Source organism: Sphaerodactylus townsendi, linkage group LG10 (assembly GCF_021028975.2).
Source record: "Sphaerodactylus townsendi isolate TG3544 linkage group LG10, MPM_Stown_v2.3, whole genome shotgun sequence".
In the NCBI taxonomy this organism is placed as follows: domain Eukaryota; kingdom Metazoa; phylum Chordata; class Lepidosauria; order Squamata; family Sphaerodactylidae; genus Sphaerodactylus; species Sphaerodactylus townsendi.
Window position 1 is genome coordinate 10,631,547 of NC_059434.1, and position 26,346 is coordinate 10,657,892.

Genomic DNA, 26,346 nt, shown 5'->3' on the forward strand with positions numbered 1-26,346 from the left:
GTAGCCACTCATTTCCGAAAGCTGAAGCTCTCTCATTTCTAACTGGGACAAACTGTTGTGGGTCAGTGCAAGAAACAAAGACGAGCCAAAACTTAAAAGTTACAACCCATGCCCTTGTTTCTAATAAATGTTGCCCTGATTCCAAACAAAGAACACCATAGGGGACGGACAATGTCAGGGGTGCCAAAGATCTTATAAAGGAAATTGGATTGGATGCTTTCCAATTTCTGGTGCCATGCTTGGATCCAGATGGGGATACCATACAAAAGGTGCTGGGCCACCTTAGCGTTAAACACCTTCAACGCTGCTGGTATGAATCTACCACCATTGATGTTAAAAAACTTCAGTACTGCAGCGGATAAATTTTTGCAGGCTTTACACTTTTGCAGGTGTTATCTCTGTGTGTGGTCCAGGTTGACTTATGATGGAATATTATCCCAAGGTATTTGAACAATTTAACTTGCTCGATGTCAGCACCTTGGAGAGACCATCTTGAAGGTCTAAAAACATTGGAAAAGACCACAATTTTAGACTTGATTGGGTTAACCCCAGGAATCCCCCAGCCCTGTTCCTTACTGGCTTAGCTTTTGGGTGGTGGTCACCTCTGGGTGTGGCCGCCGCAGAGTTGTGCGGTGCCTGGACGCCAGCATTTTTGCCCTTCCCGCTGGCATAAGTGCCCCTTACATCAGCAGGGTGGGCAAACATGCCGGCGCAGCTCTCCACTGCTTCCACAGGCTGTTTTGCCCCCTCATCTGGATTGGGCCCTTATTGTCCTAAAGACTGTAATAAATTTTTAAAAAGATAATTTACGGCTATCCACTTTGATCAGCGTAACCTGTAAATCAATCAATTAAAATTTGTGCAGGTGAGAGTTAAGAGTACATATTTATGGTTCTACTATGCTACTGTACCTGGGAATAAGAAAATGTTAAAGGGCTTCTTTCTTTGCAAGCAATATCAGTGGCTCACTTTAATGCAATGTACTTACTCCCGTATCTCCAAGAGACACCTGTACTGATGTTTTGATAACATGCCGTCCTCTGCATATTGGCTCAGGAGTGAGCCCTACCGCTCAATGGGATTTTCTTTCAGGTGAGCATCCAAAAGATTGCCATATTCATTGGTTAAAAAGCAGAGAGACAGAAAAATGTCTCTAAATCATTTAACCCCAGTCTTTAGTATCCGCATTAATCTGAATACGTTCTCATTTTTGTTTCTATAACAAGGCAGCTGTTGCAGGGGTATCAATGCAAAGAGGACATTTTATTAGATTTAGTACGAAGAAGGTAAGAACTCATCAAAGAGGCATTTCCAACAGAAAGAAGACCCGAAAGGCTACATGGTATTTAAAATACAAAGCTGAGCTGTTTAAACTAATACCTATTTAAAGCACCCACAATTATAAGAACACTATTTTAATTGCTGGTTTTCCATACCACTGTTACTAGCAGCTATAGTTCCCTAAGGCAGAAACAAAGGAATTCAAATGTGTGCACGAAAAATCCCCCAAAGAACTGCTTGTTTCCGGCACCTCTTTTAAAGAAGCAAAAGTTATAAAAAGTAGATAGGAGGAAATCACGGTTTATTAACCGTTCCCTATTGTTTGGGACCTTGTAAAATTTTACTGGAAAACAAAAGTGAGAAAATAATGCTTTATTGATTTGAAGGACAATAAATTACCTAGTTCCTAAAGACAGTGTGGACTCATGAATATTTCTCAGACACACCAAATTTAGAAAAATGGGTTCTTCACTTTCAGTAATCCCTTCTGAACCCAGAAATCTAGATTTTGGGGGGTGGGGGATGGGGGGGTCATAGTACCTAAACAGACTTGTGGCAGAGCTGTGAGAAGAGGTAGTTAAGGACCTCTCTCCCTTCTGTCTCCACACCACAGCCCCAAGTCCTTAGATCTATTAATGAAGTTTCTGGGGCTCAAAAGAAAGTACCGTATATACTCGTGTATAAGTCGACCCGCATATAAGTCGAGGCACCTAATATAAGTCGAGGCACCCAAAAAACTGGGAAAACTTATTGACTCGTGTATAAGTTGAGGGTGGGAAATGCAGCAGCTACTGGGAAATTTCAAAAATAAAAATAGATACCAATAAAATTACATTAATTGAGGCATCAGTAGGTTAATGTTTTTGAATATTTATTTCAAAGAAAAACAGTAAACTAGCTCTGTCAGTGGAAAAGAGGGTCAACAAGAACAATATGGTATCAACAATAACTTTAAAAGTACAAAAACCTTCAAAACTGGATTTTTGGTCAGGGGAGGAATGTTTATGTTAGCAGTACTAACATTTCAGAGTATCTTTAGGAGACCCTCCTGATGATACCACCCAGGTTTGGTGAAGTTTGGTTCAGGGGGTCCAAAGTTATGGACCCTCAAAATGTAGCCCCATCTACTATTAGCTCCCATTGGAAACAATGGGGGATGGGGTACCCCCTTGGGGGTCCATAACGTTTGACCCCCTAAACCAAACATCACCAAACCTGGGTGGTATCAGCAAGAGATTATCCTGATGATACCACCTACTCTAATCTAGAGAACCGGTTATGATTCCCCACTCATCTACACAGGCAGTGGACTTTGATTTGGAGAACTGGGTTTGATTCCCTACTCCTCCACATGAAGCCTGCTGGGTGACACTTGGTTAGTCATAGTTCTCTCTGAACGCTCTCAGGCCCACCTGCCTCACAAGGTACCTCTTGGTGGTGGTGGTGGTGGGGAAGGTGATTGTAAGCCGCTTTGAGGCTCCTTTCAGTAGATGAAAAGCAACTCTTCTTCTAAAGTACAGGCCAGCTACGGACTTCTAAATTAATACAGCCCTCAAATGCTTTTTCAGACAGCTTGTAGTTTTCAAAACGCAACCGGTCAATTTCAATCAACGTTCCTTTGTATAATTACTGATTTCGCCAAACCCACCTCAATCCGTTGCCCACGCACCTCTTGGCACTGCTCAACAGCCATCCCCAATCCTGCCATAGAGGCATCTCTTTCATGTAATAGATTGCAATCAGATAGCGATGAGTATATTATGCAGTTGGGTATATATATGCCAAAATCAAAAACAAATTTCTCTCTTCTGAACTATTTTACAAGTTCGTGTGTACGACGAACTGTATCATTTCATAATTATGCTCCTCCAACTGTTCTCTTCCTTAACTAGAATCATTGTGTTCATTTTTCATTTGCAATTCCCTGGCTGAACGTGGAAATTTCCTGTCCATTTTGTATTTCTCTAAAAGCTAGGTGTTTTAAAAGACACAGGGTCCAGTTAGATGCGGTGAGGTGAGACCTATACAGAATGGCAGGGGGCTTGTTTTTATAGAGCCGTGGTGGCGAACCTTTGGCACTCCAGATGTTATGGACTACAATTCCCATCAGCCCCTGCTGGCATGGCCAATTGGCAGGGGCTGATGGGAATTGTAGTCCATAACATCTGGAGTGCCAAAGGTTCGCCACCACTGTTATAGAGAATACCTGGTTGTAATTGTAACCGCAGCTAATTCAACTGGCTGCAATCTTTACACCAATAAATTTAGGAGTGGGAAGCAGGTAACCCCCCCCCCTTCCCCTTTGATAACTAGCTGAAGTCCATTATTCGAAGCCCTTTTCCAGCTCTGTTTCAGTGCCCAGGTGAAGCTACTAGTTATAGGGAGGTAAAAGGGAATGGGTATATCCAGGAACACTGAACACCCTCTCCTGTCCTCTCTTTCTGGATAAACACAGCCTCTCTCGTTTTAATAGGAACGTGGTTGCCGTATTTCATCTAAGTGGGCCCTGCAACTATGCCGGTTCTTGCAAATGTTGAAAGCAAAAGAAGTTAAACTGTTTCGGCCCTATTGCCTTTGGCAAATTACATAACGAAGTCAACGGCAGCATTAAAAAAAACCTCACAACTGTTCATTTCTCAAATCACACACACACACCCTGGTCTCCACAGAGGATTTTCACTATTTCTCAGACACTCCCCTGATTCAATTTGTTAACTTGTAATAAATATTTCAATAATTACCCTCCGGAGATGGAAAACTACCTCCGCATTGATACTGTTTATGGTTTTAATTGTTCTGCCGTACAAGCCTTTGCACACAACCTTGAGCTATCACCATTTGTGGGAAAGGCAGGATATGAATATTCCAATCAGAGTGCAATATGTATAAAAATGTTTTGAGCATACATGAAATGCCTCTTAGGCTATGACTGGAAGGTTTCTATTTTTTCAGGAATGCAGTGAAATGCTAATTTTCTAAACTTGCTGCATTAATGCTAGACCAAATCTACCTCTCTGTTTTGCTAGAGGCACAGCAAGGGAGAAAAGCGCCCGGTGAACTGGTGCATCCTTTGCTTCCACTCCGCCACGCCCCCCCACGCCCCCTTGGAGCTACACCTCTGACTTGCTGCCATGAAAACTCTAGCAGAGGGAGACAATCCAAAGAAATGCACAGACTGATGTGCTTCACCTGTCCAAACTTCAAATCCCATACATACCCCCAGAAGCCTCAGCACCTAGCATTGAGTATTGGATCACAGCTTGAGGCTGCCAGGTTTCCTTTTCCAGGGCAATACAAAAGATTTAGGCACGGAGTAGCATGGCTTACGTAACAATATGTATTTGCTAAATTAACATTCTTTTCTAGTGAAGTAAGCTCCTTCGTTAATTATCTGAACCAATTGAGCATAATAAACCGAAACAGACCATACCCGCTGATGACTTCAGGCTAAAAGAGAACCCATCGTTTCTTGACCGAACAAACAGAAATACTCATTTCATATTCCCCAACATTAGTATAAATAGACTTTATTGAAGTCAGTACCATGGTACTGAAGCTGAAGATTGTGTCTACATAAGCACAAGTTGTAACATTTCACAACTTCTAAAAGGAATGTCAACAATTACAACGATCATGCATACCATGGTCGATAATCACATTTTAGAAGCATTTTCAACCATTTCTAAAGAAATGCTTGTAACATTGTTTTACATATATATATAGAACTACTTTCAATAAACTGCAAAACATTGATCAGCTTTTCCAGTATAATGTGAACACAAAAAAGGGAGGCATAAATGTTTCATTTATGAAATCAGAATGAAATATTTACTGTAAAGGAAAAAAAATTAAAAAGTGTTCAAATAAAGGCCATTATTGAACCAAAGCAAAGAGCACAACTTGGAACATAAAAAGAGTTCAATTTAATTGTTTAAAGCTGTCCTCTGAGCCACTTCAGTCGAAATAATAAATTCAGTACTGTGAGTATTCCTTGGACTGAAGTTTGGCAAGGATGCGGTCCAATTGTCTTTTTGCTTCACACTGTGGGAAATTGCTCATGTCATAATATTGAGGGGCAATTTTCACCAACCTGCCAAAGAAAGAAAGGTTTGTCACTTCAGCACAGATTTCAACAGCACCAAGCCCAATTAGTAGCTACTTATGGTAATTAGATGATCAATCTATTTAATAATGGCTGGAAATATGGAAATCTACGTCGGGTTTAAAAAGCAAGCAACTGAAAAACGCACTGGACGCCTTCAAAATAAAAGGCAGCTTCAAGTTCACGGAATCACAGAATTACACAGTTGGAAGGGGTCACACAGTCCATCTAGTACAGTGGTGGCGAACCTATGGCACGGGTGCCAGAGGTGGCACTCAGAGCCCTCTCTGTGGGCACGCACAGAGTCCCCACACACACATCTAGGCTGGCCTAGGCCGCTGGGCTTGATTATTAGCATTAAACCTAAGACCTAGTTTTGGGGAAGCAGTGTAGGTAACCCTGTTAAACGTTGTTAAACCCCACTGATTTTCATGCAAAGAACTAAAGCGTGATCCTTTACCTGGGAGTAAGCTCGGTTGCTGGCAATGGGGCTTCTGCGTAAACCCTCCTAGGGTCGTGATTCACCCATTGGAAGAGTTGCACGGTTGCTTCAAAGGAAAGCCACCGACTACCACCAAGCTTACTCCCAAGTACCGCACGGCTCGGAGCCAACCGTTGTTTCTAAACTAAAACCTCAGTATTCAGGTTAAATTGCCGTGTCGGCACTTTGCAATAAATAAGTGGGTTTGGGGTTGCAATTTGGGCACTTGGTCTCAAAAAGGTTCGCTGTCACTGATCTAGTAGCTTCCAAATTTCCATGAATTTTACATCTCTGTTTACATGAAAGTCTGTTATGCTCAACCTTAGATAAGAGTCAAGCCAACATGCCTTGACCAATATGACTAAAAGCACTTATTTACGCCTGTTTTTTCCATTTTTCCATTTTGAGGAAAATGTCATATAAAGTATTTACTCCTGTCATACCTAAACCTATTTTACTAATTTTGCAATTTACAATGCATCAGTTATAAATTGGCACATAAATTTTTACTAGTTGGCAAGATGGCATTTAAAAGTTTTAATATCTATTTGGCATACTGATGGCATTCACAAGTATTACTATCTTAGTTTTCTAGAAGGAAAAAAATGTCAATATTCCCAATACTTCAGAGAGTTGCTAACTGCTGCACGCTAGGCTACCTTATTTTAGTTTTTGCCATCTGAAAAAGTAAAAACCAAAGGCTAAAACTAAATTCTATGGTAAACAGAAAAAACTGTATTATATAGAAAGAAGCACTTTCATCCAATCACAATATATAGAACTACCAGCATTTTTGTCCATCAGGTTATTTATAACACGGAAAGGAATGGACTGTTTAATAATGTATTATCATTAAATACATTATAGCATACTGTTGCATTGTTCACATTTAAATAATGGACATGTTCTTGTAAATATGTTACTTTCATCTAACAGAATGGGAAGGAATTATTTTCTGATTTTGTAGGTTGTCTTACATTAAAAAATCGTACCGTGCATTTTGAATAAAACCTTGTCTTAAACGTTTAACTCGCTTCAAAAGTGGGAAAACAGACTTTTTAGTGCTTTCTGAAATTTCTGATTTCCAGTGGAAAAATTGACAAAAGTACTCAGCCTTGCCTTACGTAGCATTTCCCTCATTCCAAAATATAAAATAGTTCACAGGATGTCCCCAGAGGTGGGATCCAGCAGATTCTCACAGGTTCCCGAGAGTAGGTTACTAATGATTTGCGTGTGCCGAGAGGGGGTTACTAATTGGTGATTTTGCCACGTGATTTTTGCCTTAGTTACGCCCTCCTCTCAGCAGTAGCGTGCAGAACTTGAAGCAGTCTAGCAGGAGGTGCACCAGCGTGCGTGGCAGCCTGCGCCCGCATCCATTCGTTTCCCGCCCAAGGACCGGCGCAGCGGCTGCGTCCTTGCCACAGCCACGCCCAGGAATGCCCGCCCCCGGAATGCCCGGCCACGCCCCCGTTGTGCCCCGCCCAGCCCCATTGGCGCTACGCCACAGTTTGAATCCCACCACCATGGGAACCTGTTACTAAAATTTTTGGATCCCACCACTGGATGTCCCCCACCCCCCATGTTTCCCAATCTTCAATAGGAAAAATGGAAAAAGTCCTCAGCACCCCCGTGTCAAATTTTTCAAGGCCTTCACATCTCTATACATAAGCGAACTCTCCAGTCCTTTTCCCAGGGCCAGTGGACCTCCCCACAAATAAACATAGCGGTTTGGGGGGGGGGGGGGACGACGACGACGACAAAAAACTAGTGAAAACTAGATAGAACTAGTGAAACGTAGAAAATGTGGGTCAGGGTCCACTGCACTGGCAATACAGGTTTCCAGAAAAAAAGCAATGCTTACCATTCCGGTTTGATGTCTGTACAAGTGCGTATGTAGTTCTTTGTGGTAAGAACGAATTCGTTATAAAGCACCCATTCTGGTTTGTGATCAAGAACTGTGGAAGGATGCAACTGAACTACCTGGTTGTCTTTCACTGTTAGATAGTGTCCTGTCCGTTCCAAATGTGCCACCTACATTAAAAGACATTAGAAACAAATCCTTAAAAATAATGTGAAGTGACACTTAGGTACACTGCCATTTACATTTCGAACAGGAGCGTATGCAATATCTCCCCCAAAGCTTTCATAATGAAGGGCACATTAAGGGAAAAGGGGGGGGGATAAAACTGAGGGGGGAAAGCAAAACCCAAAAAGAGATGCAATATTTTACATGTCAGCGAGAAGCGCTGGTACCACTTCCCAAATCCATGACTCTTGTGTGCACAGACTCTGCCATTCCTTTTATGGGAGGGAGCAGATGCACACATGTGAAACGCACACACGTGAATCAGTATGCACACAGTTGCTTTCTCTATTGAAATGAATGAGAAAGAACTCCTCTGCCCAGGGCCGCATTAGGGCGACATCAGTCGCCACTCCGCATGCACAGTGAGGGGCTGTAAACATATGTAGGAGGTCTTGTGATAACAGGTGGGAGTATAAAAGTACAGTGGAGGAAGGCTACACCTTGGACAGACAGGGAGAGCCCAGCTCTATTCCTTGTTCCCTGTACAGTCCGGTCATGGGATTCAGGGAGGATTCTCAGAGAACTGGTTGAGGACTGCAGAAGCACTATGTAGCATTTAATTCATTGCATTACCCTCTCCCCGCAAAACTATTGTGGCTGGAGTACAGGAGAACACCCAATATTTTGCAAATCTTTCCCTTCTAAGAGAAAAGAGAACTGCAGGAATCGGGTACAAATGCAAACAAGTATATAAGGGAAGGCATACGCTGCTTGTGACGCCTCAATCCATCCCCAGAATTTTCAGTCCGTATTCATTTGAATCAGACATTAGCCTCTTCCTCATTGCTCCTTGGAGTTGCACCTTTTTAAGATGATGCACCACCTCCTTACAACTTTGTTGTTCGGTGGCTTTTAGCAAACAACCTTCAGACTTCGTTCATTTTGGCCCTAACTACTTGCTAATAAAAGGAAGGACCGACTGTTACAGAATATCTACATTGTGGTTTTCAGCTCATTACGAAAGCAAGAATTAAAGCAATTTGTCCAGATTTAATATACATTTACTGTCACACCTCCAAAATGATTTTATTTCTACAAGATTAATATCTGTTTTCAAAATCTTCTTTGTCAAATTAAGCAAATCATTTATCACCCCTCTACCCGCTTTATATAGACTACTCAAGGGGCTAGCTACTGGAGCATGAAAGTATTGTGCATGAAGTATGATATCCATTAACATGCAAGGACAAATGGAAAAAGATAAGGGTCCCTGCCTCAAACAGGTTGCAATCTAAATTTTAAAGGGAAGGCTCTGAAAAACATGTGGTTTTAAGATGCCTGCGCGTCACACACTGAAGACGGAGAATCAATATATTCAATAAATGTATTTATGTATATTTTATAATTGTCCAGTTACTGAATCCAATAATTGTACATCCAGTTTTTTCAACAATAAAAGTTCATTTTGGAGATATATAATCCGTACCTTCAATATCCACTGAACAAAAATAGTTCATTTTTTCAATATCTTTAGGAAGACTACAGTGAAAACGTACTTATAAACGCGCGAGTCGTTTGGGAGGTGCTTTCTATATGGAATATAATTATCCTAAAGATATTGAAAAAACGAACTATTTATTGAATACATTGATTCTCCGTCTTCAGTGCGTGACGCGCTGTTTTGTTCCTCCGTCATATACGTTACACACAATTTGGCTTGTTTTAAGATGCCGATCACGTCCCTGGTTGTTTACCAGTTTGTCAAAAGCTGCCCAATGATTAGCCTACATAAACCACCGACAAAGCCGATTAACGCGAACTTCTTTTTTTTGATCCCGCATGGAAGGGTATGCAGAACCGAGACTTCCCAGCCTTTCTGTGCACGCTGCGCATTCGCTGCATGAAGAAAGGGCAAACCAGTAACCAACGCTTTCCTTATATTGATGTAGTAGTCTCTGCTTGTGAAGTCTGTGCTTCTACGCGGCAAATTAAATCTGTCCATGATTCGTGACAGCTGCTGGCGGACGTTGTCTGCAGACATCAGGGACCTGTAGTTAATGAAGTTGTCATAACACCACTGAACCGACTCATGATCTGCAATGTTAAAAAAAATAATTCATGAATCCACTAAAAATGAGCATTTCACCAAATTAAAAACAAACACACACACAAAAAGACACCAGCGGAATGGTCAGTCCGGTGAACCCATTAAACCACCTAATTACATTTTCTCCCCTTTTAAGCTGTAACTCCCAACACTTTTCTGCCGCTCTCGTTAGGCTAATTTGGCAACGCGATCTTCAGATCAGGCTGCGAGGGCAAGAACAGCTAGGAAACCCGATGGTTTGTATTCGCAGCTATAAATACCAAGGAATTAAACACTAATTGTTCAGATTTAAAACAAAAATTAAAGGAAGCCAGGACACCAACGAAGGCCATGGGAGGAAGAAGGCAACCTTCATCAAGAAATTTCCCACAATGCTACCCACTGACTTCAGGGAGTGCTTGTTCAGAGATTAAATTGTCCTTCCGGGAAATATCCTTCCCATGGGAAGCAACCCTAAGAAGGTCTGCTTGAAAGGAAGTCTTTATTCCCAGTAAAGTGCTCTCAGGAATGCAGTCACTAAACTACGGAAGGAATGCTTCTCTGAGCTCCTTGCAGAAAGGGCAACATTAAAACCCTTGAAAGCAAGTCCAGATCTGATCAAAAATAGCATTTATTTACAAACTTGTCCACCATTTTAGGGGCATTAAGTCAACGTAGTGTAGTGGTTAAGAGCAGACTGACCGAGACAACTGGATTTGATTCCCCCACTCCTCCATGGGAGCAGTGAACTCTAAGCTAGCGAGGCAGGTTTGATTCTTCACTCTTCCACAATGGAGCCTGCTGGGTGATTTGGGGCCAGTCACAGTTCTCTCAGAACTTTCTCAGCCCATGTGGAGGCAGTGGCCACCTATGAATGGCCTCCTGCCTTGAAAATCCTACAAGGTCACCATAACTCAGCTGTGACTTGACTGCAAAACCACACAAATACGCACGAGCCCCCTACAGGCACAGCACCTACACTTAGAAGAGAACTTGGGGGGGGGGGGGTTTGTCATACCACAATTTTGTTCTACAAAGAATTACGGCATAGGACATTGGGTTGAATCCTGTGCAAATCTCCTGTTTGCATTACAGTTCATATGAAAAAACACAAGAAAAGACTGCAGTAGCCACTTACGCAAGGTGAATTTTAATGCATCCCTACCTGCGTTTCTGCTTGGCCAAGGTTTTGTGCAACCAATTTCTGGGCATGATAATATATTGGAAGTCAAATGCTAGCTGTTGCACAAGCTGGACTGAACTAAGCCTGCTTTATGCTTCTGCTTGTCCATCACTGGATTCAAGTCATTATTTGAATGGGAACCTAGACATAGAGCCCAACGTGCACAGGTCTGACCTGCGTGATCTTCAAAATAAGACCTTGAATCACCTGGCGGATATTTAAATGTGACACCCTCTACAGACCGCCAGTCTTTTAAAGAAATCTAGAATCACGCTACACCGTTGTGTGGCACGGAAGGAGGAACTGAATCCAGACCCCACCCTCCCAACAGCTAAATAGTAATATTCAGGTTTTCTTTCGAGGGCTGACTGCATGTAGCTGCGATGGATTCCAGGACTTTGCTAAAGTGTAACTAAGCAGAGCCAACCTGAATAAAAAGATTTAACTACAGAAGCATAAGAGAAAGAGATCATTTCTGATTAACTGGCACTCTCTCCTCCAGCCAATCAGGGGGTGATTATTTTGAACAAAAAGACAGCTGGAGGGGTTTTGGAGAGGCAGAGATTGAGTGCACAACTCTGCACTCTTGGCTGAAAGCTTTGCTTTCTGAGGGGATTGTCGAACAGACGTGACGGGTCTGATCTGTGTTCCCTAGTAGTAGTTTAACACAGATACAACACACGGATATCGTTTATCTTTGAGGAAGTTATGCTGAGAGGGAAAGGCAGTGAGGCTTCTAATTCAGTCAGCACCAAAAGAGGGAAGGAATTCTTCTGAAGTTCAGAAGGGAAAATCCTGATCATAATCCATGTGAACAGGGAACATTGGCAGATTATCTTTAGACTGGTGTTAGGGCATAGAAGAAGGCCATTGCCTTCTTCTACACAGAAGCTAAAGATTTTACCTAGGGTAAAAGTATGATCTCAAGCTATCTACCGTGTTTCCCTGAATATAAGACAGTGTCTTATATTAATATATAATATATATATTATATATAAGACAGTGTCTTATATTAATTTTTGACAGTGTCTTATATTAATTTTTGACAGTGTCTTATATTAATATTAAGACAGTGTCTTATATTAATTTTTGCTCCCAAAGATACGCTATGTCTTATTTTCAGGGGATGTCTTATTTTTCTGTGTTCTGTTTGTCGGGCATGCTTCCAAACAAAAACTTTGCTATGTCTTACTTTCGGGGGATGCCTTATATTTCACACTTCAGCAAAACCTCTACTACGTCTTATTTTTAGGGGATGTCTTATATTCGGGGAAACAGGGTATAGGTGATAAGAGTTCTGATAACACTGGTGTCTGGAAGTGCACAGACCTAAACAGACTTATAAATTCCTAAGGAAAACTGCCAGCATTTGAAACTTTTCAGCATATTACTTGGAACATTTTGCCAGGGACTGAGAAACATGTCCAAATCTTGTAACAGTGTCTAAACTGAAATAGAAGCATCACTCTGTAAATAACTACTGTAAATAACTATTACTGAAACTTACTTGTTTTCTCTTTGTGACAACCCCACACAACTTAGTTTTAACAAATGTTTCTAGTTTCTTTTTTTAACTGTTCAAAACCCTCTAGGGCCAATTAATTTCTGGTAACGAACAGAGTGGGGAAATACAGGGATACTCTACAGCTTTCTGGGAAGGTTCTTATGACCTGGGGGGCGGGGAGCCCAATTTATTGAACAAATATATTTTAATGTTTAGGGTGGGACAAGATTTGTATATCACTCACATGCTACACTCACAAAGCAAGCGCTTCTCAGTTCCTGAGGGGACAGACTGATTGTCTTTTGGTGGGAAAAGTTTCCACAGTTTGTCACAAAGTGTGGGGTCATTATAGCAGCCTTGGCTGTGAGACTGTGCTGGGGAACTGTGAGTGCAAATATGTACACAGAACCTTGCTGGTATGCAGACAGAGGCACTGCATCATGTTCCAAGGACCATGGGCAACAATGCACAAGGAATTCTCCAACTCTGCCTCCGTTCAAATAAACAATACCTGAATGCCATCAAGTTGCAACTAACTTACAGCAAGAGATGAGGTGGTTTGCCATTGCCTTCTTCTACATAGAAACCTTGGTTTTCCTTGGTAGTCTTCCATCTAAGTACTGACCATGGATGACCCCATCTTAGCTTCCAGACTCTGAAGAGCTCAGGCTAGAATGGGCTATTCAGGCCGCTATTATTTGCATAAAGAATCACACAAACAAGGGGTGCCCAACTCTGGCGCGTCAGATGTTCATGGACTACAATTCCCATTAGCCCCTCCTGGTACAGCCAATTGGCCAGGCCGACAGGGGCTGATGGGAATTGTCGTCCACGAACATCTGAAGCGCCAGATTTGGACACCCCTGACATAAACCATTCATCTTAGGTTGACGGGTTCCACTTTTGTTAAACGCAACAGGCCATCACAGTTGCAGAGAACATCTGAAAGTCATCTATGAATCCTTCAGCAAGTGCTTAAGGATGCTCACACCGATAATGAACCTTGCCAGCAGTAGTAATAACAGTGAGCCAAAAGAGAATGAGCGCTGTAAAAGCCAAGAAGAGCCTGTTGTTTTACTTTCAACCCAGCTTAATATGAGAAGATCTCCACTTTTGCTTATTGGAGCAATTTGCAGAAGTAAACCTATTTCGAGTCATCTTTATGAAACACGCACAGCCAAACCCTTGTTTCCAAATTGATAGTTTATAAATTATGCAAGTGCAGACGCTACGCAAGGGCAAACGCCAGGTAAATTTTCATGAAAGCCCAGCAATTCTGCTGTTTCACGGAGACAGATATCAGTTTTGACACAAGAGCCTTTGATGGGAAATAAAAACTGAGATCTAGGGTATCATTTACAGTAATTCTCCAGAAGACAGAACTACTTTATCTTTGCTGCTTGTCATTTTGAGCTGGCTAACTTCTCGAGCAGGCCTGACTGAAGAGTAATGTTATTGGCAGACTGAATGCATACAAACCCACAGACCAAACAGTAGCTCTCTGACAATGTTATCACAATAATTCACTGTCCTCTGAATCACATTGGCCCCCCCATTACTCAATCTTCTTCAGAATAATTCTCACATTATATATCTAGAACAACTTTATCTAGCTGCCATATTGAAATGTGACAGCCAATGAAGAGACATCAAGTAAAGAAAGGGAGCAAAGGAACAGACCACTATAACAACTATAGCACAGGCTCCGCTCTTTTCCAGCTTCATCTCCACAGGGCAAAGAGGAAAACATATAACATCGAGTTATTTTAAAAGTATCTTGGACGCCAAGATGGAATGCCCCAAACTTAACTGTTGAGCACTGAATCATTCATTATTTCCTCACTTGTAATAAAAATTGTTAACATTTAGAACCTCTAAACACTGCAGATTGGTAGGTTTTCTATTGACAAAATGCTCTGGGCTCAATTTCAGGTCATTAAAGGACAACTAGGTTCAACAAATTCTTTTCCAGATAACTTTAGGTTAACCATCTTTAGGTCACTCTGACCACATTAGCTAATAAATACATAGGCTAAGAAGTTACTGAGCTCTGTACTTCCAATTACCAGTTTCCATGTCCCCTTAAGGCCAGAGAGTCGTTCAAGGAAGAACACCACGGAGATGCAACGGCAGTCACCAGAAAGCAATATTCTTCCCCTAACCCTGGTGAATGCAGAGAAACACTTTCCACTCTTACATGGTGATGGTAGAGAGCCAGTGTAGCGAGTGGTTAAAAGCACTGGACTCTAATCAGGAGCACCAAGTTTGATTCCCCACTCCTCCACATAAAGCTTGCTGGGTGATCTTGGGGCAGTCACAGTTCTCTCAGAACTCTCCCAGCCCGTGCAGAAGCAGGCTATGGCAAACCACCTCTGAATGTCTCTTGCCTTGAAATCCCTATGGGCCCCCATAAATCAGCCGTGACTTGACGGCATTTGCCTCCACCATGGTGACGGTCCCACTTACACCCCTTATTGGCAACTGGCACTGAAGGAGACATCAGAATAGTTGCTTTTGATTCAAAGTTACAAATTCTTAAAATTGATAAAGAACCTACATAACTGTGTGAATCAGGTATGTCCTACCCTGTTTCCCCGAAAATAAGACCTAGCATGATTTTTCGGGATTTTTGGAGGATGTTTGAAATATAAGCCCTACTCCAAAAATAAGCCCTAGTTACAGATTCCCTGGTGTAGCCGATCTGGTCACAAGGGGGGGGGGGGGCGCACAAAAAAGAAGACATCCCCTGAAAATAAGCCCTAACGCATCTTTTGGAGCAAAAATTAATATAAGACCCTGTCCTATTTTCGGGGACACACAGTAGTAATGTAGATAGGGCATTATTGTCCTAGTAATGTAGATAGGGCATGGGGTAAGAAAAATATGAATTCCCTTAGCTAGAAGATTCATTGCAGAGAGGAGATTTCAAGTGGGGACTTCCTGATTGGTAATTCGGTTTCAACTATAAATTACCTTGCAATGGCTAGTTAACACACGCACACACATACGTGGTAATCGGCAACACTAAGCATTCGGCACTCTCTAGAACAGCCATTCTCAACTAGGGTTCTGTGGTACCCTGGGGTGCCGTGAGCATGTCCCAGGGGTACCGCGGCAACACTACCGCCCCTCCCCCCTCATTTTTGTGGTGTCTCCCACCGGCGCCAACAAGGACATGGAGCTGGCCCATGGGGCAAGGCCTGCCACAAGGTCAGCAGCCACCACCACCCCCAGTGCTTCCCTTCACCCTGGGAGAGGAAGGTGGGGTGTGTGGCAAGCAGGGGCAATGGGAGGGGAAGGTGGAGGGTGGCGGCAGGGGTACCGTGAGATATGAAGAGTGAGGTCAAGGGTACCCTGACCTCAAAAAGGTTGGGAAACACTGCTCTAGAAATCCATAGCTAGAGTGAGAATGGAGCAGAACGTTCAATACCATACAAATACATGCATCCTGAGTTTATACTTACTTTGTTTGAAAGCATGGTAGACGTTCAGCAAGGTCAAATGATCTCCATCTATGTGGGCGAACCTCATCTTGGCCTCATCCGCCGCTTTCTTGGCTTCCGTGGGGCGAACAAAACACTGTGGGACTAAACAAGGTTGGTATGGGCCCAACACAAACGCCCATATCGATGAGTCACGCATTCACAGATAGAGGAACAAGGCCTAGCTAGGTCAGTTCACAGAGCATAGGGCAGGGCAGGATGGCCTCCAACTGCATCTTGGACTGTCTACTACCTTGATTTGGCACATCAACACCTAACCACATCTGCAAGACAAGAGGGTTTCAAAGCTACAGAGTGCCTGATTATTTTGACTAGAGGTAGGCATAAAAAAAAGCTCTATTCTGAAGGCCATCAAAGTTCCAGCATTTACTGGGTAGATCATGTGACCTCAAATGGGAAACCAAATGCTGATAGCGCTACCTAATGTAGTAGGCACAATGACGTGTGTTTTCCCCCCCAGAGTAGTATTCTAGGGACAATTGCCTCTTGTGGAAGGAAAGGTGTTCTGCAAGAACCACCCGAGAAAACCGGTACAGCAATTTCACTGGCAATTACAGTTGTATTATATGTCTGCCACCTACAGTAGGCATGGCTATCAGCACTGGCACACAGAAACAGAACATAAATAAATGTGTATTTACAGCAGTCCAGGACTTGGATGATAGCGGCAGTGGTGGAAGGTAGACTGCCCAGCAGCTTTAGCAGACCTTAACCAATGAAACTGAATTGGGTGGCTTGCGGCCCTCCTTATACGTTCTCCTTATACATTCATTTCTCTTCCAGTAAGACATTTGCCTAATTTAATTTATAATGTCAGAATGGAGTATAATTAATGTCCGTAAGCAGCGGATTCACTATTTATAGTAAGGAAGCGCTCCATAAACCAGCTTATTTGATGTGTTGGTGCTCATTTCTCAGCCCTGCATCAAATCATAGGTCTTCCTGCATGATGAAGAAAGAACAACGTCTTTCTCCTAAAGATTGCATACAAAAATAGCATTTCGCTGAGAAGTTTGCATGCGTGCTTAAGTGAAACAAATCATCATTTGGCTGATGAAAGTTGCACGTCACCAGTCCAAAAGAACAGATGTGTCAGGGAAAGGTCTGCAATGATGTGTAAACTGAAAACTGCACACAACTGCAATACACCAATAGTAATATTGCAAAAGTTGCATTTAACTGTGCATAATTTGGGAAAAAAAGGAAGCATGAGAAATCCAAAGGAAAGAGTTTCTTCTAAAAGCATATAAAGCCCCATATCTAGAAACAGAAAACACAAACTGGTTTAAAAGTTGAGGGTCTAAGGCTAACATGATGGCATTATCCCATTAATTCAGTAATCTAAGTTAGGGGTCTTCAAACTACGGCCCTCCAGATGTTCATGGATTACAATTCCCATCAGCCCCTGCCAGCATGGCCAAGTGGTAGGGCTCATGGGAATTGTAATCTATGAACATCTGGAGGGCCATAGTTTGAAGACCCCTGATCTAAGTGATAACTATTACGTATTTTAAAAATTAACCGTGCTCTACACCACAAGTTGTGGAATGAAGAGTAGTATTGTCATCAGCTTAAGAGTAGTTTAAAACCTTAATTATTTTAAGAATGGAATATTTGTGTTTTGGAAGCTTTGGTCAGCGATGCTACAGTTCCCTTTCTTTTAGATTCGTCTTAATGACGAGCACAGGACGTGCAGAGCGTTTTATTCAGTCGCTATCAGGTTCGATACTGATTCTATCCACTGGCTCGGCTGAGCATAATTTGTGGAAAGCAATCAGGAAGGAGTCTAAAGGGAGAAATGGCTCTTTTAAGACTATGTATTCTCAACATGGTCTTGATTGTTGTGAGCACTCGTTCTTAGTTGAATAAAACTAGACTGTGTACCTATATCCTGTGATGTATCCACCTGGAAAAGGATAAGAGTCCTTTCCCCAAAAAGTACAGTCAGGGAATTACAACATACCCAGCTGATTGTGAGATCCTAGCTTCAGTCATTCTAGTGTGGGGATGTCCAACTCTGGCCCTTCAGATGTTCATGGACTACAATTCCCATCAGCCCCTGCTGGCATGGCCAGTTGGCCATGCCAGCAGGGGCTGATGGGAATTGTAGTCCATGAACATCTGAAGGGCCAGAACTGGGCACCCCTGGTCTAGTGTGAAGAAAATGCACGGCTCAAAAGGCAGGCTATCAACCTCCCACCACCTCCGCAAACAAGGCGACAATTTACACATTTAGATTCTGCCCTGCCCATCTGCTCTGAGTCTGAACGGTCATAACTCTGCAACAAACATTGTAGCTTGTTTTGTTTTTTTTAAAAAAAGAAAAGAAATATACTGTTAATAAGTGGAAATAAAGTGATAGCTTGTCTTACCCCCCAAAATGAGAATCTTACGATCTACCTGAATTTGCCAGTTTCACGGATGACCAAAACAAGATAGTTTTTTTATAACTTTGGGAAATGGTACCTATTATCACAATGGCTGGGTCACAGTAGAATACAGTGAGGTTCCTTGGTAAGGGATTGTTTTAAGCACAGCGTTTTTATTTTGCCCTGTGCTTTTCTTAGGAAAAAAAGAAAAGAAACCCTGCCTGGGAACCGAAGAATCACATGTGAATTCCATGCGCCCAAGAGAACTTTGGCTAGCATTTTGTGATCTTCTGAGCTACCCGGCAAGCCACTGTGGAAAATTTCAAAGAGCAATGCGCAATAGGATTTAGGGGAAGGGGGGGGCAGTTCTAAAATTAAATAATTTCACCAGGCACGTTCAGGTCCGCAGCTGTGCCTTGGTAGTTCATTGGATTTGAACCCTAGCAAAACCTGCCTGCCCTAACAAAACGCTGCTATTCAGACAAATCATCTTATCTTTATCATCCCAACATCTGCCACTTTTAAAAACAATATGAAATAGTAATATTGTTGTTCTCTTTCTCTGCCATTCTTTTCAACAATGGAAGGAAGTTTACGTAGTTAACTTGCTAAAAACTCTTCTGAAGTCTCGGATTTGCCAGTTAGCAATCGCAAGTCAGAGGTCTCAAAGTACAACTACTGCTCCATTTCTAATAAAAAACAGGCATAAGGGCAATTTCTGATAGAAGTGTTATCAGGATTTAGAATCCCCAAGAGACAAGAGATTCCCAGCTACCATGAGAAGAGTTCGATCACACACAATGACGTCTTTCATTTCAGTGTTGATTTCATTTACAATCTTTACTCCATTATCAACCACACTATACAGTGACTTCCAAAGGCACAATTCCAGCTTTTTAAAAATTAAGGTTATGAGTCCTGTTGCAGGAACGCTCGTACAAGCTTCCCTTAACTGGAGACCTGCGTTTTGATTGGCATCTCTGTCCCTGCTATTACCTGACAACATGGCAGTAATAGAGAGAATCTCATTAGAACAGTTGTAGTCGCAACTTGCGATAACCATTTTAGCCAGCTGCGGGTCGAGTGGAAATTCTGCCATCATGGAACCCAACTCAGTCAAGTCTCCATCGTCATTCAAAGCAGCCAGGTAATTCAAAAGCTCTAGGGCTCTCATCAAGGTTTCTGGAGCTGGAACAATCACAAAAGAACCCCCGCAATGTACATAAGCATAGTCATTAGTGTAACAGCCATTAGTAAACCACAACACAGCATTTTCCTTCTCAACTTCAGAAACAAATGGCAACATTAAGCTTCCTCAGAGCTAGCAACCAATACATTGGATAAAATTCTACAGCTCACTCTGAAAATCCTAGAGCTCACTGTGGAACCTGATACAATTCCACAAGTCGTGTAAGACACAGCTGCCCAGATATGTGGTTGAGGCAGCTCCGGTTCCATTCTGGCCTCCCCATTCTAACCAATCGACCTCTTCCTTTAGTGCAGAAGAGGAAGAAGAAGAAGAGTTTGGGTTTATATCCCCCCTTTCTCTCCTGTAAGGAGACTCAAAGGGGCTAACAATGTTCTTTCCCTTCCCTGCTCAACACGGGAAAGTGGGTGGGGCTGAGAGAGGTGGGTGGGGCTGAGAGAGCTCCAAAGAGCTGTGACTCGCCCAAGGTCACCCAGCTGGCATGTGTTGGGAGTGCACAGGCTAATCTAGTTCCCCAGATAAGCCTTCACAGCTCGTGGCGGTGCGGGGAATCAAACCCGGTTCTCCAGATTAGAGTGCACCTGCTCTTAACCACTATGCCACTGCTGCAGCAGCTTTTATTGCCATCTACAATATTTTTAAGCTTGATTTTAAATTGTATTTAACCTATTGCATTTGACAGAGTTCATGGAACCGTTGTGCTATTAGCCAGTTTAACAAACATGCAATGCAAAAACGTAATACTGGAACTAGTTTGCTAACAGCAGAGATGCTTTCATATTAATGCATCTGAATCCTCTGGGAAAGTCAAGCAACACATTCTGCCACTGCCAGCAGCATGGTAACAAGGGAAATTAACGGTGTAGTCTTAAGACCACAGGTCTGTAGCCTCCCATCCAGATGTGGAAGGACACACTTGGTTTTTCCATGAGCCTGTTTCTGACCCTCTAGGAAGACCATTCCTGGGTCGTCAAGATCCATGCAGAGGAACAGCCGTGAGGCGTGATGGGCTGGGGGGAGGGGGGCCAAAGAGGATGTTCCTCCCTCAGCAGAGTTGCACTTGCAAGAGTCCCGTTTTAACTCCTAGTTCTTCCTTCATCAACTCAAGTGGCTGTTTCTTTGAGCAGATCCTGTGATGCCAAGAGTAACATTTCTGAAAACTGGAAACTCTGCAGAATTGAATAAGGGAAACCTACACCTTCTGTACATGGGATACTAGCATACAGCCAGGGAGCAAGCCCCACTGAGTAGGATTTTATATAGACCTTGACTGGGATTGCTCTCCAGGGTCCTGATTTGTTGCAGAATTCAAGGAGCATAAGGCCTGATTGAAAATCGCCATTTCGCAGGAAAGAAGAATTCACCAATGTGTTCTTGCATGAACTCAGAGCCTTGTTTACACGGCTAGGCATGAAGAGCCGCACGCCTATCGTGAGAAGGCCAGTGTAGTGGCTGGCTGAGCTGGGGATTTCTAGTGTGTTGACCTTCCATGTGCAGGAGCTGAAAGTCATGTTTATAGGCTGAGCACATGAAAAAATTACACAGGCATCATCACGTTACGTCTTCTGTTTAGGCGGAATTCCCAGTTGAAAAGAAAACCATCGGGAGTTAAAACACTGCTTACTGCCGGTTCAGAAGTACAGCGGAGAACTGATAAAACATACCTGGTGGATCCATAAAATCAAAGTGGACCAAATCATCTATACCAAGTTTCTTCAACTGTAATACCACAGAACCCAAATTAGATCTCAGAATCTCCGGATATGTGTTGTCCTGGAAAAGAAAAACACACAAAGAATTTCCCTCTCCGCTCAGAGCATCCTCCCAGTACCATAAATCAGGCATGCGTGATCAACCTCTCATCCATAACAACCGTGGAGACCGACTCTACCACAGCTGTCGGAGGAGCATCCATAGTTCTGCCATGTGGTCCATGTGCATCCACCGCCACACAGACCAAGACGAAGCAGCTGTTCTGTACTGTTATGCACATTTGTACTCGTTTATTCACCGGAGCTTTAATTGGGTGCAAAAGCAACATATCCAACATAAGGACACCTGCAGACGACAGCACATTCAGGCCTCCTCGAGCCGTTTTCTTTCAATTAACTGGCAGAGGCTTATTTTTTTCTGAAGTGCCCAGGAAACAGGAGACAAGTTGAGACTCCTGCCTTGTTGGATTTGCCGTTTGGGATGATTCGCACTGGGGCTACCTAGTTGGCTATCAGATGTTGCGACAGGTGCGGAATGCCGCCAAAATGTCACAGTTTGCTAATTTTACAATTAAGGGGAGGGAAAATAATTTCACCCGGGTATGGGTGGAGCAATGATGCTGGCTTGCTGCAATGCTCTTCCATCAGCTGAACCAACAGGGAGATTTGCCAAAATCCCTTACCAGCAAAGGCTTTGTGTGTGCAATGGCAGAGTCCATAGATTCCAAAGTGTAGATTCCATAGTACACACCTTGCTTTACTGCCCGCTCTATACTGAACAGAACAAAACTGCTATCACCGTTGTTAGCTAAAAAAGAGCATGCTTCCAATTCGCAGAAGATCGTCTTCTTTTTAGACAATACTAGCAGTGATGTAACTGATTCAGTAGCCAAATTTCGTGACTTATTTATTATTCAGAGTTCCAAGGGTAAACGTGACTAATACCTCCTTACTACTACTACTACTACTTCTACTTCTACTTTTTCTTCTTCTTCTTCTTCTTCTTCTTTCTCTTTTCTTCTCCTTTGTCTGGTCTGAGTGAACCTATTGTTTATGGAAATGTGCTGTTATGCCAATAAAGGTTGTTGAAGGTGGTATAAATCACACTATGGTCCTTTTGAGGGCAGAAAGGCAGAATATAAAATTTGTAAGTAAATAAAAATTCCACTAATCTCCAGTTTATGGGTATACCTTAAAACTGTACAAAATTGTGGGCAGTTATTAATATTCTGTGCTGGAAAGGTAAGGGTAAAAACATAAAAAAGGAAACAGGAATATATTTCCATCTTCGGCAGGCGGCTTTTGCTAAAAAAATTCTGTGCTATAAGAGCAATCAAGACAACTAGGATGAAAATCCACCTCAACTTTTTAACATTCTTACTGGCATATACAAAATATGTAAATACAAGATGTCAAGAACTGCTATCTGGCTTGGTAACAGCAGCCAAAATTCTTTATGCTAAGTACTAGACAGAAATTCCCACAGTTGAGGAATAGGAAAATAATTACATGAATATGCAATCAGGTCTAAATTAACACATTATGCAAGAACTAAAGATGACAACGGTGCAATTGTTACAATGAAATCTGACAATTGTTTATTAATTATTGGAACAACAAAGCACATACTTCAACTGCAGTTAATCACCCATCTAGTCTCCTACAGAAAGTTATTTGACGTATCTTGGCCAAAAAAGTTAATATTTGCTTAAGTCTGCTGCTAACAGTGCAACCTTATGCACCTATATTCCATCCTAAGTCCTTTGAAATGTATATAACATTAAAGTGATACAGAAACAGTTTAAAAACTGTTGGGGGGGGGGGGGATAACATTGCAAATCTTCAAGATCAGAAGAACAAGATGACTATCCAATAGTTTCAAACTTGAATTTCAATAACCTAAAAATAAATAGAAGAAGAAGAGTTTGGATTTATATCCCCCCTTTCTCTCCTGTAGGAGACTCAAAGGGGCTTACAATCTCCTTGCCCTTCCCCCCTCACAACAAACACCCTGTGAAGTAGGTGGGGCTGAGAGAGCTCCGAGAAGCTGTGACTAGCCCAAGGTCACCCAACTGGCGTGTGTGGGAGTGTACAGGCTAATCTGAGTGTACAGGTGGCAGAGCTGGGAATCAAACCCAGTTCCTCCAGATTAGATACACAAGCTCTTAACCTCCTACGAGCTCTTAGCCTCTTAACCAGACCAGTCTTCTAGAAGGTAACAATTTTTCCAACTCCAACCTGAAGCTATTAAGGGCTATGATAAAATGATTTGTGATCTCCTGTATCAAGGTGCAAAATTTATTCCTGGCCTTATAATGATCATGTTTAGGTCTAACTCCACAGTACATACCTGCATCTCGGTTTTGTATGCCTTCTCGGTATACAATCGAAAACATTTTCCGGGTCTCGTACGGCCAGCACGGCCGGCCCTCTGCTGAGCAGAGGCCTTGCTTATTGCAGTCACCAAGAGAGATTCTACTCTGATACGAGGATTGTACACCTATTTGGCAAGGCGGAAGCAGAGAAGAAGCACAAATTAACATCTCAAGTTATCATGAATGCCATTTCCACATCAAAATACCTATTTTTGTTATTTTTGTAATGCTCTTAACAGTCTACGTTTTGACAATGCTGGTGAAAAAATTGAACAACTTTCAAAAGCCACTAAGGTGGCCCATGAAAAGTTAGGAGAGAAAATCTAATATAGCGGAACCTCGGTTTTCATTGTCTTCGGTATTCATCAGTTTCAGTTTTTAGCGATTTTTTCAGTGAAAAATTTGTCTCAGTTTTCATTGACTTGCCTCGGTTTTCATCGATTTGCAGTAAGGTGCAGGGGTTTGTGGAGAAAAATCACCCGGACTGTTGCAGGCCGTGTCTGCAACTTGTTTAATGACCATGTCTTGCCCCATTTCAGACAAATCTTAAAGAGATGTCAGAAACAGACCTTTTAGGACAGCTTTCTGGTGCGACATGGCTCTGAAGCTGGTCCTAGTGTTATTGTTTGTTAACTGTTTTCAGCATTAAACGCTATGTTTATTCACCAAAAAATGTGTTTTTGGTATGTTTTTTGGAGTGCCTAGAATGGATTAATTGGATTTACATTGATTCCTATGGAAAGGTTTGCCTCGGTTTTCATCGGTTTGGGTTTTCATCAATTCTTTTCAGACTGATGACCAACAAAAACCGAGGTTCCACTGTAAATGAAACAGATGGGACTGTCGGGGATCACGCCACACCAGGTTTGAAAGGTGAACATTATTGACACTTACATTTAAAACATGTATTTTATTAATTTTTTGCCATTCTCTAATAGCGTCTACTCTTCCTATTTTGGGAGAGAAATCCTCCCTTCCTAGATACATTACAGTGTTGCCTGAATACGATCTGCTAGAATTATTCCCATGCACAACCAGAACAGCTTCAATATACTGAGAAGCTGAATAGTCAAAACACTACCAGGTCAATAAATGCACCATCACGGCTGTAAGTTCAAACATAATGTTGTTGATGAAGATGCCAGAGCGCATTAAAGCATAAATAATTTGCCTCATTAAATGTATAAACAGTGCTTTACAGTAAACTTCGTGCACGCTCAAGACAAAAAAAAGTCAGCAGACTCTGTACGGATTTTATTTAGACTCCAAGGTATGAGTCATGACTAACAGGCCTATTCCAAATACGAGTTGAACATCAGTGCTGCTTCCGTGTTTCAGATGCCCATTTCAAAATCAAATTTAAAATACTGCTAAAGAGATCTGTTGTGAAATATGGCTTGTTTTCAAAAAAACACTTGAAATCAAGCTGCATCTACCCAGAGGTGATTAAGAACGCAAGTAGAAAACGGTAGACGGGATAATTCCGCAACAGCTCCCATCTCATTTTCCGAGGAGGAAAAAACCCTTCTTGTTTGAAACAACTTGTATTTACCTTTTGCTTAGCAAATCCGGGATCAATGACAAACACGACACCATCTATTGTTAACGATGTCTCAGCGATATTAGTAGATACAACCACCTGTTGAAAAGAAGGGCAATCAATCTTTCCACAAATTAAGGTCAATCTCGGCCATTTAAAAATGCCCATGTACAGGCATGTGCAACAGTTATACTGCAAGGCCCTCTCCGTTGCTGATGGGCTGACCACAGGCATCAGGAAGCAAACTTTACTGTTATAATCTACTGAAGTCAGAAAAGAAATGTTGGGGTTGGTTCTCTTAAATTACAGTTTTCTATAGCTTCTCAGTTTCTGGCCTGTTAATTTAATATCACTGTCAACAAACCAGCTTGAAATAATCCAAACGCTGGTACTGTACTCCGTATAAAAATATTCAAAATAATAGGTATTGTCTGTTGTTCTGCCTCAATTCAGGTATCACAGAGGAGGAGGGAGGGAGGGAGGGAGGGAGGGAGGGAGGGAGGGAGGGAGGGAGGGAGGGAGGAAGGAAGGAAGGAAGGAAGGAAGGAAGGAAGGAAGGAAGGAAGGAAGGAAGGAAGGAAGGAAGGAAGGAAGGAAGGAAGGAAGGAAGGAAGGAAGGAAGGAAGGAAGGAAGGAAGGAAGGAAGGAAGGAAGGAAGGAAGGAAGGAAGGAAGAGTTTGGATTTATACCTCAACTTTCTCCCCTGAAAGGAGACTCAAGGTGGCTTACAAGCTCCTTTCCCTTCCTCTCCCCACAACCTTGTGAGGTAGGCAGTACTGAGAGAGTTCCGAAGAACTGTGACTAGCCCAAGGTCATCCAGCAGGAATGTAGGAGTGTGGAAACACATCTGGTTCACCAGATAAGCCTCTGCCACTCAGGTGGAGGAGTGGGGAATCAAACCCGGTTCTCCAGATTAGAATCTACCTGCTCTTAACCACTACACCACAGTTAAATAAAAACATGCATGAACCCACTTT

The 26,346-nt window shown here is 42.4% G+C and overlaps 1 protein-coding gene across 2 annotated transcripts in view; it reads right to left on the bottom strand.

Annotated features, from left to right (window-relative positions):
• Nucleotides 1-4,792: 4,792 nt before the first annotated feature.
• Nucleotides 4,793-26,346, bottom strand: part of DHX15 (DEAH-box helicase 15) — a 67,302-nt gene continuing 45,748 nt past the window's right edge. The window contains exons 7-14 of one of the 2 annotated variants that reach the window (XM_048509020.1): nt 25,382-25,468; nt 23,805-23,954; nt 21,407-21,515; nt 19,532-19,723; nt 16,128-16,250; nt 9,791-9,984; nt 7,726-7,895; nt 4,793-5,371 (exon numbers count right to left, since the gene is read on the bottom strand). In XM_048509020.1, the coding sequence (XP_048364977.1) occupies nt 5,254-5,371; nt 7,726-7,895; nt 9,791-9,984; nt 16,128-16,250; nt 19,532-19,723; nt 21,407-21,515; nt 23,805-23,954; nt 25,382-25,468 (1,143 nt within the window). In that variant the 3' untranslated portion in view covers nt 4,793-5,253. Of the gene's footprint in view, nt 5,372-7,725; nt 7,896-9,790; nt 9,985-16,127; nt 16,430-19,531; nt 19,724-21,406; nt 21,516-23,804; nt 23,955-25,381; nt 25,469-26,346 lie in introns of those variants that run through there. The other variant, XR_007245583.1, reaches the window with a different exon arrangement.